The sequence below is a fragment of the Petromyzon marinus genome, chromosome 1, assembly GCF_048934315.1.
Source record: "Petromyzon marinus isolate PM22_M1 ecotype Great Lakes invasive population chromosome 1, UKy_Petmar_22M1.pri1.0, whole genome shotgun sequence".
Lineage (NCBI taxonomy): Eukaryota > Metazoa > Chordata > Hyperoartia > Petromyzontiformes > Petromyzontidae > Petromyzon > Petromyzon marinus.
The window spans coordinates 9,888,327-9,905,569 of NC_133667.1; the positions used below are offsets into that span (position 1 = coordinate 9,888,327).

The following is a 17,243-nucleotide window of genomic DNA, read 5'->3' on the forward strand; positions in this document are numbered from 1 at the left end:
ACTATCTTGTCCTTCCCTCGGCTATCCTTTTGGGGCTCTCTCACTCGTCTGGCGAGAGCGGGGGTTCATTCAACATCGCCTGGCGCCGAGGAGAGAGAAACCCTCCTTCTCAGCCGATCCTTACTGAATACTCGGAGCCTTACACTCGGCTATTCCCTTGGCTCTCCCACCCATCTGCCTGGGACGGGGGTTTAGCCAACACCGCCCGGCGATGAAGAGGGAGAGACCTCTTGCAGCCGATCCTTGCCCTGGCTCCCCACAACGACTACGCCTTCGTCATGGGGTCCCCCTTAAGTACCCCTTTGGTGGCTCCTCCCCCTAGCTCGGACCCACCTTTGTTCCCGAAGGTACCTCTTACACCACCCGTGACATGACGTCATCTTTGACTAACAACCCGCTTCACACTTCCCTCTGTTCGCCCCCTTATCGCTGCTCACAATACTCCTCTGCATCACCCCTCCCCATAAAAAAAATCAGCCGTCCCGGCTGCTAACTATACTGAACCCAACACATATCGGGGTCAATAGCAAACAGCCAGAAACATCAACAAGAACAATTCTAACAATAATAACAATGTCAATGGAGGTGCGAAGGCAGGGCCGTCTGTGGGGGAACATCAAGGGTGTTTAAGGCAGAACGGCAAGTGCAAGGAAGGCTTCCATCCCTCGGTCCAAGGTGCCGACCACGTCAGTGATGGCTGGCGTCTGATGACAACGGGCCCAAAGGCCCAGAGGTGCTCAGCGGAAAAGAGCACCTCTGGACTGTGTATGTGCCACCGGTCCGCTCCCACAGGTAGCATCCGATTTGTGAGCGGGCGGTGCGTTCTCTGATGTTGGTTTCACTCCCAACGGGGAAGCAGGCCACTCCTCGGAAACTACTCGGAGGGGTTCTGTGGGTGGACAGACGGAAAGCTTATGCTGCCCAGCATCCCGGCCAGGATGGCCAGGTTTGTCGGACGCATCAGGCACCGGCCGCTCCGGAATTGGGATTAATCTACAGGACAGGGCAATACATATCTCTTCAACCTAGATGGATGAACAATCCATTTGCACGTGCATCGGGGGTTCGGTCTCCCTCCCATACATCAAATAAAAGGGTGAAAAACCCATTGAGGCATGAAGGGCCAACCTATACGCGGCGAGGATGCCCGGAATAAACAGGTCCCATTCTGACTGGGTCGCGTTCACTTGGTGGTACAGCATGGACGTGAGGGTACGATTTAAACGCTCCCCCATCCCATCGGTTTGAGGGTGGTAGGGCGAGGTACGGATTTTCTTTGTACCGAGGAGGTCACAGACCTCCCTGAGCAGTCGAGAAGAAAAATTCCGACCCTGGTCGGTCAGAAGTTGCTCAGGTGCACCCTTATATTAAACGTTGCCGTGCAAAAAGCCATCGGTGATTGACGAGGCCAACTGATCTTGTAAGGGCCACACCATAAGCCAGCGTTGAGGTATTTGACCCCGACCAACAGAAACTTGTGGCCTCGTTGAGAAGTTGGGAATGGGCCTAAAATGTCAAGGGCCACAAGTTCGTTGACGCGAGAAACCTGTATGGACTGCAGCGGGGGCCGATCATGCACAGCCGGTGGCTTCTGAAGTGTGCAATCCTGGCAGCCTTTAATAAATAGTGTCACGTCGCTTTCCATGCCCGGCCAGTAGTAGGTCCTGCTTAACAGTCAAGAAGGTTTTGTGGGTCCCTTGGTGCATCAATTTCTCATGAATTACACGAGTCAGTTTCCCTTGGAGGACTGTGGGCACCACAACACAGTATCTCTCTAGCTTCGAGTTCCAACGCATAAGGAGGCAGTCATACAGGGCAACGGGCGCGTTGGTTGTCGTGGTATAGTAATGGTTGCCAGATTTAACCCTGCGCTGAAAATTCAACAGACGTATCCTCAATCTGAAGGCGAGACCATTCATCGCGAGGTAGACCTAGGCCACAATTCGTGGCCAGCGCCACACCTCGAAGAGGAGCCGTGTCGGCCATCGCCACCAACTGTGGCATGGAGTCAACTGGAGCCCTGCAACGACTCGAGCCAGTCATGCATGTACACCTACTGTCTTGTGGCAACCTAGATAAGGTGTTCGCATTTCCGTGCTGTGCCCCCTTCCTGTGAATGATGTCAAACGCATACTCCTGCAGCACCTCAAGCCAGCGACAGCTAACCTGAGGGTTGATCTATGCGCAAGGAACATTGTAAGGCAGCATGGTCCGTCCGTACGGTGAACTGCCTGCCATACAAGTAGGGCCTATACAACTGGATGAAGTACACTGGCAAGCATCTCCCTGTGGGTCACACAATAACGTTGTTCCACGGAGGACAACACGCGACTGCATATGCCACAACTCTTTCGGCGCCGTCGACCACCTGGGAAAGTATAGCCCCTATGCCCATGTCGCTGGCATCAGTGTCTAGGACAGAGGGCAGGGAGAAGTCGGGATAATCCAGGGGGGGGGGGGGGGGAGCGCATCAGCCAGGGAATCCCAAGGCGCGATGAACGCTTCCTCCTCTTTGCCCCAATGGAATTTTTGGCCTTTAGCAAACAGCGCGTGGCCTGGCTTCGTGATAATTGCAAAATCCTGTACAAAGCGACGGTAATATGAGGCAAAGCCCACAAAACTGCAAACCTCTGCGACAGATGTGGGGGTCGGCCACGCATGGACACAAGCAGTTTTCTCTGGATCTGTAGTAACTCCTGACATGCTAACCATATGGCCCAAATACTTTACGGAAGACTGCAGCAAATTACACTTTTGTGGTTTGAATTGAAGGGTAGCAGCACACACTTTGACGAAGACCGATTCTAGACGCTGCAAATGTTCGTCAAACGTGCGGCTGAAAACGATAATGTCGTCCAGATATATCAGACCGGAGTCCCACTGTAATCCCACCAAGACCATCTCCATGAGGCGTTGGAGAGTAGTTGCGGCCAAGTGGAGGCCCATAGGAAGTTGATTGAATTGGAACAGCCCCTAGGGTGTGCTGAACGTTGTTTTCGGTTTGGCGTCCTCGTCCAATGTCAACTGCCAGAAGCCCGAAAGCAAATCTAGAGTCGAAAAGAACCACGCACCTGAGAGGGCGTCAAGCGAATCGTCCATGCGGGGAAGCGGGTAGGCATCTGCTACCAAAATTTTATTTAATTTATGGAAATCAACGCAGAATTGGAGACCCTCATCCCGTTTTCTGACCAACACTATGGGGGCTCACCAAGGGCTATTAGAGGGAGAGGTGATGTCTGCCACCAACATCTCATCAATCACAAAGCGGACATGATATTTCTCTCTGGGGCTAAGGCGATGGGAGTTCAACTGAATAGGGGGGGAATTTCCCGTGTAAATGTGATGGGACAGAAGGGACGTGCGTCCGATATTGAATTTACTATGGCTAAAAACATCGCTAAATAATTCAATAAACGCCCAAAGCTGCTGTCGCTCTTTGGTGGATAAGAGCTAATTTTCCTGGCAAAGCCTGGAGTCGTTCGAATTGTCCTCCTCGACTACGCCTGCCACCAACCCATCAGCTGGCGTGGCGTCTACTGCTGACTGAGCATGGATCACATGCGCCAAAACGGTACTGGCCTGCATAACTACGTGCGAACGACCTCCGTTCAAAACCTGCAAAAAGGGTTCCTGGTCCTTCAACACGACCGTCAGGGCACCCACCATAGAGGAAGTCCGCGAAAAGTAATTAGAGGGAGTTAAAAGAACTCCCGCCTCAGGCCTTTGCAATTGCAGGGGTTTGCGCAATCTCAGGGGTACCAACATTTGGGAACCAGGTGGAATCTTTATGGAATCTCTAGCCAAAGCCGTACACTGGCGGCAAGAGTCAACAAGGTAGGGGAGTGTAAAAAGTTAAATTGACGGCCCGATGGCAACTCCTACAACCTTGGTCGATTAGTATTTTGGGGGGCATTCTGTCCAAGAAATCCGTGCCTAAGAGGCATTGCACGGCCAACGTCTTTGAGACCAGGACAGGGCCTTCCAATTCAATGTCGCCAATTCTAATCAAGCCGATAATGTGACCCAATATTCCCAAACTGCCTCGACTTGTGGCAACGCAAGCCCCTTTTACAAGACTCAGCTTACCAACACTATGTGGCAAAAGGCCAAACATCATTTCGGATATAATGGTGGCTGAAACACCCGTATCCACCAAAATATGAACCTCTACTCCCTCAATTGTCCAACGACCGCGGAGGAACCTGCTGCGGCTGCCACAATCCGATGCGTGAGCGCATCCCACTGGTGTACTGCCTTTGGCCACCCAGCGACCGACAGCGAGCGCACATCTGGAGGATGATGAATGCTAGTGGTGCCCCGGTGAATCTGAACCTGATCCCCGCAAGATGTGTGAGGTGAGGGGAGTGGCCGAGTGGCTGATGTGCCATGACTCACCTGTTGCTTTTATGATGACGCTGATGTGGAGGCGGAGAGCATTGAGGTCCCGCCGAAGGCTCCAGGGGTGTTGCGGCAGCCCATGGCAATGTGGCCGGGCTGGCCACAGCGGATGCACTTGGTGGGTCTGGCCCCCGTGAGAGAGGAGCCCTCGCTCGCCACCGCTGCTCCAGCCGACGCTCACCAGCACCCCTGCAGCGCTGGTCGCGTGCAGTGAAGGCGGCGAGACGATCACCTTTGTGTGGCGTGATGACCTCCACTGGACCCAGGTCCCCAGCACACGCTGCCACACTGGGCCACTGCCGCAGGCCAAGGTGGGCCTGGATACCTTGCGCCACCTTAAGAGAAGAAATGTCCGCTTCCTCCATAATGGCCAAGACGACGCCGAGCTCCCGTACAAGGGAGAGCAGCCGCTCCAAAGCCAGGGAGTTGAGCGCCACCTGGTCCATGTTGGGATAGGCTGCCCAACCCAGTGCCAGCAAGGTGCTACGCAAGGTGAGAGGTGTCTCGGCCTCGCCTCCGCAGCAAGAACTTCCAGCGAGCGCTTGAGGGCGGCTCAAAAATTGCGGCCACTTGAGCGTACGCCAGAGGGAGCGTCGCCCTATATGAAGCCGGAATTGAATTGAAGGCGGCCAAGGAATCGTCATCTAATGCCGTCGGAAGTACCTCGAGTGCCTCGTCCATAGGCCATCCGACCAAGGCGTAAGCCGCTTTGAACCGGCTCTGGAAAGACGTCCAATCACCCCCAGCTTCGGTGAATGGGCGAACAAGAGGCAGGCGCCGAAGTTTGAAGGAGCTGGAGTTGACGACTGGTGTGGGCGCTCCACAAGCAGCACTCGGCGGCATCGCTGCGGTAGAGTCAATGGCGCCCGGTTGCTGCATCGCACTTAAAATGGCGCCCGGTTGCTGCGTCACACGTAAAATGGCGCCCGGTAGCTGTGTCACACTCGAGGGCAAAATGGCACCCGGTTGCTGCGTCGCACCCGTTGAAAAGTTGGCGCCAAATTCAAATGTGGCGGGCGAAGAAGTGCGTGAAGCGCCCGTTCCCGCTCAAACACTGCGATGGGCACGCACGGCCAGGGTATCATCACCCGATGTAACCCAGGCTGAGCTGACACTCTCTCACTTCCTCAAGTAGGAGCCCGCAACGCACGCTGCGCATGGTGCCATCGTGCTAGCCAGCGCTCTCCCAAAACACCACTAGGGTCGGTACTGCACCCCGTGTCCGGGGTGTGCACGATGACGGTGCATCTTCCGCCGTGGCCTCGCAGGCCCGGCACCGCGTAGTGACATTCCCAGTCACTACACAAGTAATGCACTGTTTAACTGCATGACTATAAGGTCATCATAAGTCGATGGGGAAAACCTGTGAGCAGATAACAGTTACTGTTATTTTCCTGTACACAAATGTCTGGATGTACAAGAACAATGTGCATGCATAATGTGCAGTGCCATATGAATAATCCAACCAGTAATGGATACCCATTGTAATTTATATGCATTTCTTAACCCCCCCGCCCCCCCCCCCCCATGGACTTCGCACATGCGTTGCTCACAAGTGATGGCTTTACATCTATCCCTCTAGTTTTGTTTACCAAACTAACCTTACTAATTGGCTGTGTCGGGTGGTGGTGGGCTTAACAGCACATTTATATTTACGCGATCTAATCCAAAAAAGATATCGGAAAAAATATGTTTTAGTCGCAATACTTGGTTGCTAATAATAACTTGCATCATGCACAACAGATTCATTAATGTAAAACAAAATAATTACTGTCCAGTTGATTCAGTAGGTATATATTAACTGATAACACTATCCTATAAAATCACACCTGTACCGGCACTATGATCACGTGCCTTGCAATATTTTTAACTCCACGTGTTGTAGTTTACTTCCGAACCGAGCAGGTTCACTTTTAGACACACTCCCATAATACCATAGTCATAACAGCAGAACTCATACATTGTGCTCCCAGGATCATTAGCAATGCTTTCAGTAGATGCTACTGAGTGGACATGTGTCACGTCTTCTTGTACAGGAACAGGTGATTCTGGCAAAGGGACGGAGACTGTGCCTCTTCTTAGTGTGAAAGTGCCCAAGGATGTCCTTGAGGTAAGTCAAGCAGCATATGCTGGGCCCTGGCTCCCATGACATTGTATCACAGGAACTCATGTACTTTTCGATTTAAAGCTTTCGTGACTGCAAGGATTCATCTTCTTTGGTTCTTTCGGTAAAGTCACGTAGAATGAGAATAAAATAATAATAAAATAAAACAATAAAATTCTCACAACACAAGTGGACTTCTCTGTCGTCCCGACAGGTCTGTTCCTTTCACCTGAAGAAGGCCACTTGTGTTGTGGCCGAAACGTCGTGAGAATTTTATTGTTTTTTTTCTTCTTTTTTCTCATTCTACGTGACTTTACCGAAAGAACCAAAGAAGATTAACTCATGTACTCTCGTGGAGTCTTCCACTGTCTAATTGTGAATGTAGACTCTCCCAAAACTATCTTATCCCTACTTCTGGTGTGATGGTGTGGGTTGTGGTTTGTGGTGGTGATTGGGTAGGGTGTTACAATGGTCAGCCTAAGCTGGCCAAAGTATTTCCCATCATGTTTTTCAAGACTTCCCTGGGACTCTCTGTTGTCTGAATGTTGCCCTATTGTATTTGTGGTGCTCACTGTCATGTTCTTCTGCCATGGATCTTTTGTATAATTTTCATCTATTTTTCTTACTCTGTATTTTGCTCTATTTTCACTGTTTTGTATTTCACTGTATTTTAAGTTGCTTTGAGATGCTGTGGAATTGAAGCTATGAATACAGATCATCCTCATCAAATAGCACAATAGCAATTTATTGCCAATCGCAATATATTTTCCATTGTCTTAAAAAATACATTTACTCATACAATAAAAGTAATTGGCATGATCTATTTACAATCGATTGACCAAAAACTGTCACACATTTCAATCGCAGCTATAGCTGGAATGATTAATCAATTAAATTGATCCATTAACTATAATTTGTAATTGACTACTTTTTTGTGGTCAATTGCTTTGGCCATTAAAAAATAGCAGCTGCTCCACTTACTGCCTCCCGAAGATAGAAACCCAGTATACATTCAATGCTGAGCCAACGTTGGCATGTGGATGGACCGTTAGACGAATGTTCTATGCTTACTGTAAATTTCCATACAAGCTCCACTCTGTGATGTGGCTAATGATGCAATGTACTTCACTAAGCTCCTACGTCACCTCCCATCCAACAGAAATTATGGGACCAGAGGTGAGATGTGTGTTTTCCAACTTTTATTTGCGTAAGCCAATTCACATAATCAATCCATAACTGGCAGAGTACTCCAAACAAATTTAATATATTCCATGAAATAACTGGATATCTTAGCTCTAATCAGAACCACTATAAGTATGCATCATGCTGTAGATACATACGTTCATAGAGTATTGGCACTGGAGAACTGAAAATGGTCAAAGGAAGATGTTTAGTAAGCAGTGAAACTGTAAAATAATACCTTTGGAAAGTCAGTTGTCATCTTTATAACAATTGGGATCCTGCAAAAATAAAGCTCAATGCCTTGGTAGTCTTAAACTATGAGAGAAAATTCCAGATTACAATGGCAGGGCCATTGATCCCTTTGCAGAAATGTAAGTCTTTCAATAATATGCACCCAATATGTAACACTCTATTTTAGCAAATCTGGAGGAATGATGTTAAATAATGTAAGAGTAAAATCTACAACCTTCTTAATACCATTAAACACTTCCCATTGTGGCTTCTTTCCCGTGTGGACAGGAACCACTAATGCTCATCGAGAAGAGAATGAAGTCCAGTAATGCTGAGGTTTGGCGGCAGTTCCATGAGTTGCTGCCAGAAGTGTATAAATCCATCTCTGAAAACACCTTCTATTTCTTGTACGAGATGGATAAAAAATACAACATTCACGTAAGCGTGTACTGGAAGGTGTATGAAATTACTGACATCTCAGCACGTGCAATCTTTATACTCAATTATTTTATTGGTGAGCGTGAAGAGATGTGCCAGGGGCTCCTGGAGGTGATCCGTGCAGGACAGAACAAGCAAACGCAGCTGCAGACCCTGCTTGACTCTGCCGGTATGTGGGATCTGATGATTAACTGGGCCTCACTCTGAAACTTTTCTTAGTTAATCATGGATGTCACTACTAAAGGCAGAGATGTTGCCGCTAGGTATCGTTTAAGTATGCATTACAGCTAAAATAAGTATAAAATAGTTTTTAATCTAATAATTGGGGCAATTGTATTGTAAAGTATAAACATTAAGTAATTGTTTAAATTGCAATAATTTAACAATATGATCCATGCTTCCGTCTAATTTTTTTTTACTGAAAACTAGGCGTTTTATATCTTGGATTGATAAACTGAACTCTGGTTGTGAATGTCTGTTGACATGTTTCACTGGCTTCTTTGCAGTTAAATGCTCTCCAACTCTTAATCGAAACACGGCACATCAAAAACTTAACATCTCAAATGATGGCAAGACAGCGGTATGGCTCAAGAGCCCTCCAAAAAAACCTGATCATCCAGATCGATTCAAATACTGGTCACAGGTGCTGTCATCTGAGAGTTTCTCTGAAGGATGCCACTTCTGGGTGGTGAATGTGGGGGACGTGGAAAACCTTCGTGTTGGTGTCTCTTACAAGAGTATTCTACGTAAAGAACAAGACAGTGCATGCCTGATGGGATTTAACAGCAGGTCCTGGTGTTTATGGAAACACGAGAACAAATACAAGGCCTGGCACGACCAGCATAGCACGGAGCTCGAAGTGGGTGAACATCCTCGCAGAATCGGTGTTGGCTTGGACTATGATAAACGGGTTCTGTTATTTTTCAATGCTGACAACAATGAGCATCTGCACACATTTTATGCTCACTTCTCTGAACCTCTGCATGTTGCTCTATGGGTGTGGTCTGGGGTCCTCACTATTGAGCCTGTTAACAGCGATTAAAATGGATATAGGTTTCATAATTTATCTGTGGAAAATAATAAACAGGATCAAATTGCCAAGCAGCTCCTCTTAGTTATTTAACATGGATATCACAGATAATATTGTTTTATCTACCACATGCACTGATAACCTTTATCTAAAAAAATGAAGCTAAGAAAAGATGTTACATTAAAGATACATCTCAAAACGTAGTTATTCCGTCTTCAGATGTTTCAACTCCAAATATTTGTTTCCAATTATCTGACACCCATGTAACCATAATGGACAAGCTGAGCCTTGCCAGCCAGTTAAATTTGCATTAAAGGAAGGGGTACTGTTTGAAATTTCCGAATGGCACACTGTTCCCTTGCTTTGGACTGTAATTGGTCTGCAGCACAGTCCATGGCTTTCCGCATATATGTGGATATCACCGATAATATAAAAGTTTTTCACCCATCTGCTGGTCCACCCACCCTCTTATAATCAGCAAAATTGCAGATAATAGAAGCTGCCAATTTGAAGGCAGGAATGACAAATAGGTCTAACTGCATAGATAAGACAGTTACAAATAACAATAGTTGTACTGTATTCCCACATTGTGCAAATCAGTTGCACTGCACACCCACACATCAGTGCCATGGTGCCACTCTACACAAAAAACAAACTGGATTGCCGTACAAAAACTGGAGGAAGGGCCTTTACTATTGATGCCCCCAGAGTCTGGAATGCTATTTCCAATAAACTGCAACTTGAATCGCTACCAATGAGATCTTCTCTCAAAACTGCTCTAGAGGAGTTGTACACCCCTAGCTGCCACTGCTATTCATTGGCATAAAATAAAATAAAATGTTTCGCTCCGGATGACGCTGCAAAGCATTTCCTGTATTTTGATTTAGCATGCTGATCTTAAAGGTGCATTGAAAAATTTGATACTCCGACCGATGCTTCTGTTGTTGTGGAGTAATTCATGCAGCCAGCTATGGTTCTAGGGCAGTGGTTCTTAACCTTGTTGGAGGTACCGAACCCCACCAGTTTCATATGCGCATTCACCGAACCCCTCTTTAGTGAAAAATAAAATGTGATTTTTTTCAAATTCAAGACATAGATATGTTTTTTACTGGTACACAAAATGAGCCGTGCATGAACATTACCTTGTTCAAAGAATAAAACCAACACAATGCATAAACTCACAACAAATTACATTACCTGGAAATCAATGTGACTTCTGCTGTTGCCTTTGAGAGATCAGTTCAGATATGCGTGGCTTCACCTTGACAAGTGCCACTCTCATGTCATTTTCACAGCAAAGTCTGTTCCTTTTCTTCGTTTTTATGTCCAGCATCCTCGAAAAGGATTGCTCACAAAGATATGTTGTAACAAATGGTATAAAAAAATCCAGGGCTTTCTTAGCAATAACTGGATACTTGTTCATTTGTCGACACCAAAACGTTGAGAGCGTTGTTGTTCTGAAGAGTTGCTGTTGAACCTGGCTCTGCTGAATTTCAATGATTTCGTCGAGGAATTCATCATTGACATCTGCTGTTTCAACAGCAAACGTGAACGGCTGTCTCACCCATGCTGGATATGACTCTCTTGTAGGGAAATATCCGTCGAGAGACTTTGCAAGCTCATCTAAGTGCGTGGCAATTGTTTGCTTCAGTTCCGTGGATACAGAAATATCTCCGATTCCAGACACATCTTCGATCTTACTTGCACAGTCGTCCAGAAGCGGGAAGTTTGCGAAGTTATTGTTCTCTGTTCGTCGTTTCCATAACGGTAGCTTTTTTTGAAAAGCCTTCAGGTGTTCTTCCGCTTCCATGATATTGACTCCACCACCCTGCATCTGCTGATTGAGATGATTGAGAGCTGCGAATATATCAGCCATGTACGCTAAAATGAGAATGAACTCAGGATTTTTGAAGCAATCTGCATGGCAGTGTTGGTGCTCTTGCAAAAACAGGGCTAATTCCACACGCATGGCAAAAACACGATTCAGCACCTGTCCCCGGGATAACCACCGAATATTAGAATGGAGCAGAAGTACCTCAAATTCAGAGCCCATTTCTTTACACAGCTCACTGAAGATGCGGTGCCTCAGAGCACTTTTTCGCACATAGTTCACACATTCCACCACAGTTTTTAATACTTCTGTCATTTTTGGAGGTAAGGTTTTTGTTGCCAACGCATGCCTGTGCAGAATACAATGCGTCACAATGATGTGTGGTGCATCGGCCTTTACTAGCGCACCAAAACCAGACTTTCTTCCCAGCATGACTGGAGCTCCGTCCGTACAAACTGCAGAAACCATATCCCATGAAAGATTGTTGTCTCTGAAGAAGTCATCCACAAGCTTCTTCACATCGGCTGCCTTCGTTGTTGTTGTAAGAGGCTTACAAAATAAAAACTCTTCTTTTATCATGTCGTCTTTCACATAGCGTACAAAAACAGCAAGCTGGCTTAGATCAGAAACGTCTGTGGTTTCGTCGAGTTGAAGGCTGAATTTTGCCGGGCTTGAAATCAGATCCGCGACTACTTGAGCCAAGATGTCTTTACTCATGTCTTCTATTCTGTCACTGACGGTGTCATTTGAAAGGGGAATTTGGGATAATTTACCTTCGGCCGCTGTTCCGAGTATCAGATTCGCCATCTTTAATGCAGCTGGTTTCACAAGTGTTTCACCAATGGTGTGTGGCTTGCCCTGCTTTGCGATCAGGTAAGCAACTTCGTACGATGCTGTCAAGATCGGTTTGTTAACAGGTACAAATCCAAGAGCAGGCAGAGTGGCCCTTTCATCGAATCTGGCTCTCTTCACCCTGAATTCAGCAAGTGTTGTGTTCTTGTATTCCCCGTCTCCATGCAGCTTCAGGAAGTGTTCCTTTAGTTTTGCCGGTGCAAGACTAGAGTTGCTCAACTTGGCGTTGCAAATCATGCAGATAGGACGCTCACTCCCATCACGTTCCGTGATACATGAGAATCCATGTTGTACATATTCGTCCGACCACTTTCTTCTTTTGCCCGACATAGTTAGTATGGATAAAATATTAAAGAAATCACACGACGTACGACAACAACAGTCACACGTTGACTACTGAGTGCGCACTAAATTCCCCGCAGCGCTGATTGGCCAAGCAGTGTAGCATGATCATCTGCAGCCAGTGATGGCCAAGCGGGCCGTGTGTGTCATCACAAATTTACACAATAATTCAAGTGTGTCCGGACCTCCGTGGCGGGGGCTCTGCCGAACCCCTGAGATCGACTCACCGAACCCCTGGGGTTCGATCGAACCCAGGTTAAGAACCACTGCTCTAGGGTTTGGTGTTACATGTTATTTATGTAGTTTATTGTAAAAATTCGGTCACAGTCCTTGTGATCACTGTTACGTTGCAATTATGGCTTTATTTTTCGGTGATTTGGAAAAGTTTTTTGGTTTGGACATGTTTGTTTTGTTGTACGGAGTTAGACTGATGGCCTTAATCTAAGTTTTTGTGGTTGTTATTGTTGTTGTTTAACTTGCATCCCACTGGGATTTTTTGCACACAGCGTTGGTGTACAGTCCTTTTTTCAGGAATATTTTTGCTCTTTTTTTTTTCCATGGATTTTCTGTTTGCACAGTCACATAGTCACTTTAAGATGTTTTTATTGTTCGTGTTTTTGTTTGTTGTGGTTGCACCCGATTCAAGAGCCGGATGGCTCACAGGGCTATACCAAAATAAACTGAACTGAACTGAAAACATCGTTTCTGGGCCGATTAACGTCCTGTTGATCCCTTTCTCATATGCTGCGACAAGGTACAATTTCCACATTTTGCGTTGGAGATGAACTCAGCATAATTTTCTACATTGTGTCGTGTACGTTTACACTGCATGCATACTTGATTGGTGCAAAGTTATATTCATTTGTCTGAGCCTTTGGTCTTGAAAGCAGCCCAGAACATTGCTGGGTCGTTGGTCAACTGTCAAGGCATCCATTCTATATCAGCAATTGTTATTGCATATAAAATATCTTACTTTTTTATGGGAATTAAGCAATATGTGTTTCCAGTTTGTGATCATTATTCATATATTTGAAACACGATATATGGGAAAGTAACTTTCAGAAATAATAATATCTCAGTCTCTGAAACCTGACATCAGGCAAATAACGTGATACAGCCTTTGACCATGAATTAGTATCAGTGACAGCAAGCACTATGACCACTTGCTGACCCTGTCAGTTCCATGGATGGCTGGAGTGAAGTTGCCTTCACTGCTGTATAGCTGTTTATTTTGTGAATTAGTATTAAATATGTAATTATAAATGTAACGGGTCCAACCCATTGTGCTGTACGAATGAATTGTGGTACAAGTGCCCGCTGAGTTAAGGGATGAACAGAGAGAACGCGATAAAGGGCGCATTGGCGTCAGTTGTTGCTGGGCAGAAGTGGACTCAGGTGCATAATCTTTATGAGAGTTACAAGTGTTTTTCATTACGGTTAGAACCATAGAGCTAATACTTTTCTGTATCCACCTTTCAGGGGTAGATAAAAATGTAATGATTCTTTCAACGTGAATTACCTACAGTGAGGGAGAAGCATATTTGATCCCCTGCTGATTTTGTACTTTTGCCAACTGACAAAGAAATGATCAGTCTATAATTTTAATGGTAGGTTTATTTGAACAGTGAGAGACAGAATAACAACAACAAAATCCAGAAAAACGCATGTCAAAAATGTTATAAATTGATTTGCATTTTAATGAGGGAAATAAGTTTTTGACCGCTTCTAAATCAGATTTCTGGCTCCCAGGTGTCTTTTATACAGGTAACGAGCTGAAATTAGGAGCACACTCTTAAAGGGAATGCTCCTAATCTCAGTTTGTTATCTGTATAAAATACACCTGTCCACAGAAACAATCAATCAATCATATTCCAAACTCTCCACCATGGCCAAGACCAAAGAGCTCTCCAAGGATGTCAGGGACAAGAGTGTAGACCTACACAAGGCTGGAATGGGCTACAAAACCATTGCCAAGCAGCTTGGTGAGAAGGTGACAACAGTTGGTGCGATTATTCGCAAATGGAAGAAACACAAAAGAACTGTCAATCTCCCTCGGCCTGGGGCTTCATGCAAGATCTCACCTCGTGGAGTTGCAATGATCATGAGAATGGTGAGGAATCAGCCCAGAACTACACGGGAGGATCTTGTCAATGATCTCAAGGCAGCTGAGACCATAGTCACCAAGAAAACAATTGGTAACACTACGCCGTGAAGGACTGAAAACCTTCAGCGCCTGCAAGGTCCCCCTGCTCAAGAAAGCACATATACATGTCCGTCTGAAGTTTGCCAATGAACATTTGAATGATTCAGAGGATAACTGGGTGAAAGTGTTGTGTTCAGATGAGACCAAAATGTAGCTCTTTGGCATCAACTCAACTCGCCGTGTTTGGAGGAGGAATGCTGCCTATGACCCCAAGAACACCATCCCGACCGTCAAACATGGAGGTGGAAACATTATGCTTTGGGGGTGTTTTTCTACTAAGGGGACAGGACAACTTCACTGCATCAAAGGGACGATGGACAGGGCCATGTACCGTCAAATCTTGGGTGAGAACCTCCTTCCCTCAGCCAGGGCATTGAAAATGGGTCGTGGATGGGTATTCCAGCATGACAATGACCCAAAACACACGGCCAAGGCAACAAAGGAGTGGCTCAAGAAGAAGCACATTAAGGTCCTGGAGTGGCCTAGCCAGTCTCCAGACCTTAATCTCATAGAAAATCTGTGGAGGGAGCTGAAGGTTCGAGTTTCCAAACGTCAGGCTCGAAACCTTAATGACTTGGAGAAGATCTGCAAAGAGAAGTGGGACAAAATCCCTCCTGAGATGTGTGCAAACCTGGTGGCCAACTACAAGAAACGTCTGACCTCTGTGATTGCCAACAAGGGTTTTGCCACCAAGTACTAAGTCATGTTTTGCAGAGGGGTCAAATACTTATTTCCCTCATTAAAATGCATATCAATTTATAACATTTTTGACATGTATTTTTCTTGATTTTGTTGTTGTTATTCTGTCTCTCACTGTTCAAATAAACCTACCATTAAAATTATAGACTGATCATTTCTTTGTAAGTGGGCAAACGTACAAAATTAGCAGGGGATCAAATACTTTTTTCCCTCACTGTAATGAAGATAACATTTTAAGTTATAAATATTAGAAACCGCTGCAACACAGTCTTATTTGTGCCTCGGGGAAGTCTCAGGCGGCTGTTATTGCGATTAGCTTCGCATTTTAGCCACGCCGTTTGAAACCCATTTGCTACTCCGTGTGTGCAATATTCATCTGCTGTATTAATTTTCTCATTCCACCAAGGTCCTCCACGTGTCATGTAAAACAACTTATGGCCGAATGTTTCTTATTCATGTCAACAAATAAAATCGATCAAATGAAATCATCACCAATCTTTTCCCGCACGTTCCTGTGCATTCTTGGCCAGTTTATTCTTCTAAGCCTTGGCTGCTGTCAGTAATTCTGTCGTCTGCACTCCCATAGTGTACGCACTCACGAACTGCGTTAACAGTGGTCTTATATAGCTGCCTTTGCCAAAAATCCTCTATGATCCGATTATTTGCATATTCAAGGGGCGGAGCATCCACACTTCCACGATCCACTCTCTCGTGTGCATCGGAATATTCAAACAAAAGTGGTCGATATTCGTAAAAAAATGGGTTGCATATTTCCTTTAATCAAGAAGAGAATGATACCTATTGGAAATAATTTGAGACTGAATGCGCACACTATTGAATACATCTGCAAAGGACAATACATTCAAACAATCCATGTCACTTTGACTTAGAGGTTTTAAATGATACTGGATATATTTTAATTGAAAATGTGTGATTGGAAAAGTGTGCAAATACAGCGTTAATCAGCCATTCCCCAATGAGGTGTTTTCCATTGACTGAGTTCACCTATTAGCACCCTCACTCCACCAAAAGCTCTCCCAATGAGCTTCTCACCCCGTTTACACCGTACCCCCCAAAAAGTGACATCCTTTCGATGCGTCTGCTTTGTGTAGAAGGGTGGTTGACGGTGCGTCGCGCGCAAAACCACACCAGGAGAGCCCAACAATAATTGGGGTGTAAAGTATATTATGGAAACCGATGGCCAAGGGGACAACCCACCACGTGTGACCCATGCAATAATGTATGGAAAAATATATGAACAGTGAATTTCCACCGAGTCTGGAATTCGGTCCCCCAATCCGATTGCATTCATTCTCTTTCCCCAAGCTAAATCCACGAGGCTACCTACACTTCTGTTTTGCCATGGTGCCTCAGGTGTCCTTGTGTTGCCTTTCACAACACCCTTATGAGTAAGATGTGTGTGCAATGCCCTCTCTTCCCCATGCTTTGAAAATGTGGGCCCGTTTACATGGATACCTGCACCAGCTATCAACATTAAGGTTGCCCTGTCGACGATGAACCCTGTGTTTAACCAGACTGGATTGTATGGAGAACTCTCGGATAACTTTCCTATTAGTGAGCTCCTCTGGAGGTAAAGATGTACTGGCTCGGTCATTTGGCATGACCAGCCATTGCATGTCCAAACAACTCCTATTTCGATAGAAAGAGTCGGATAAATGGGCATGGCACAGGCTAGAGAGAAAATGGGCTCATGTGCTACAGGATTTGGAGGAGATTGTACTTGGTGATGACTGGCACCTGTGGTGTGAATATTGTGTGTGTATATATTTGTGTTTGAGTGCAGTCGGCATGAGTGTGTGTAGTCTGTATGGGTGTTTGTGTAAAATTAATAAATCCCACACATGCTCACTCTCCCCCAACTGCAGGTGAGGAACAACACACATACATGCAAAAAATAAACTCAGCAATTTGT

The 17,243-nt window shown here is 45.8% G+C and overlaps 1 protein-coding gene across 1 annotated transcript in view; it reads left to right on the plus strand.

Moving 5' to 3' along the window:
- The window catches only part of LOC142918194 (uncharacterized), a 29,612-nt gene extending 16,507 nt beyond the window's left edge, over positions 1 to 13,105 (plus strand). Inside the window, exons 7-9 of the mRNA XM_076062350.1 lie at positions 6,435 to 6,508; positions 8,204 to 8,522; positions 8,860 to 13,105. Of these exons, the coding sequence (XP_075918465.1) occupies positions 6,435 to 6,508; positions 8,204 to 8,522; positions 8,860 to 9,395 (929 nt within the window). The 3' untranslated portion in view covers positions 9,396 to 13,105. The remainder of the gene's footprint in view (positions 1 to 6,434; positions 6,509 to 8,203; positions 8,523 to 8,859) is intronic.
- The last annotated feature ends 4,138 nt before the right edge of the window (positions 13,106 to 17,243 follow it).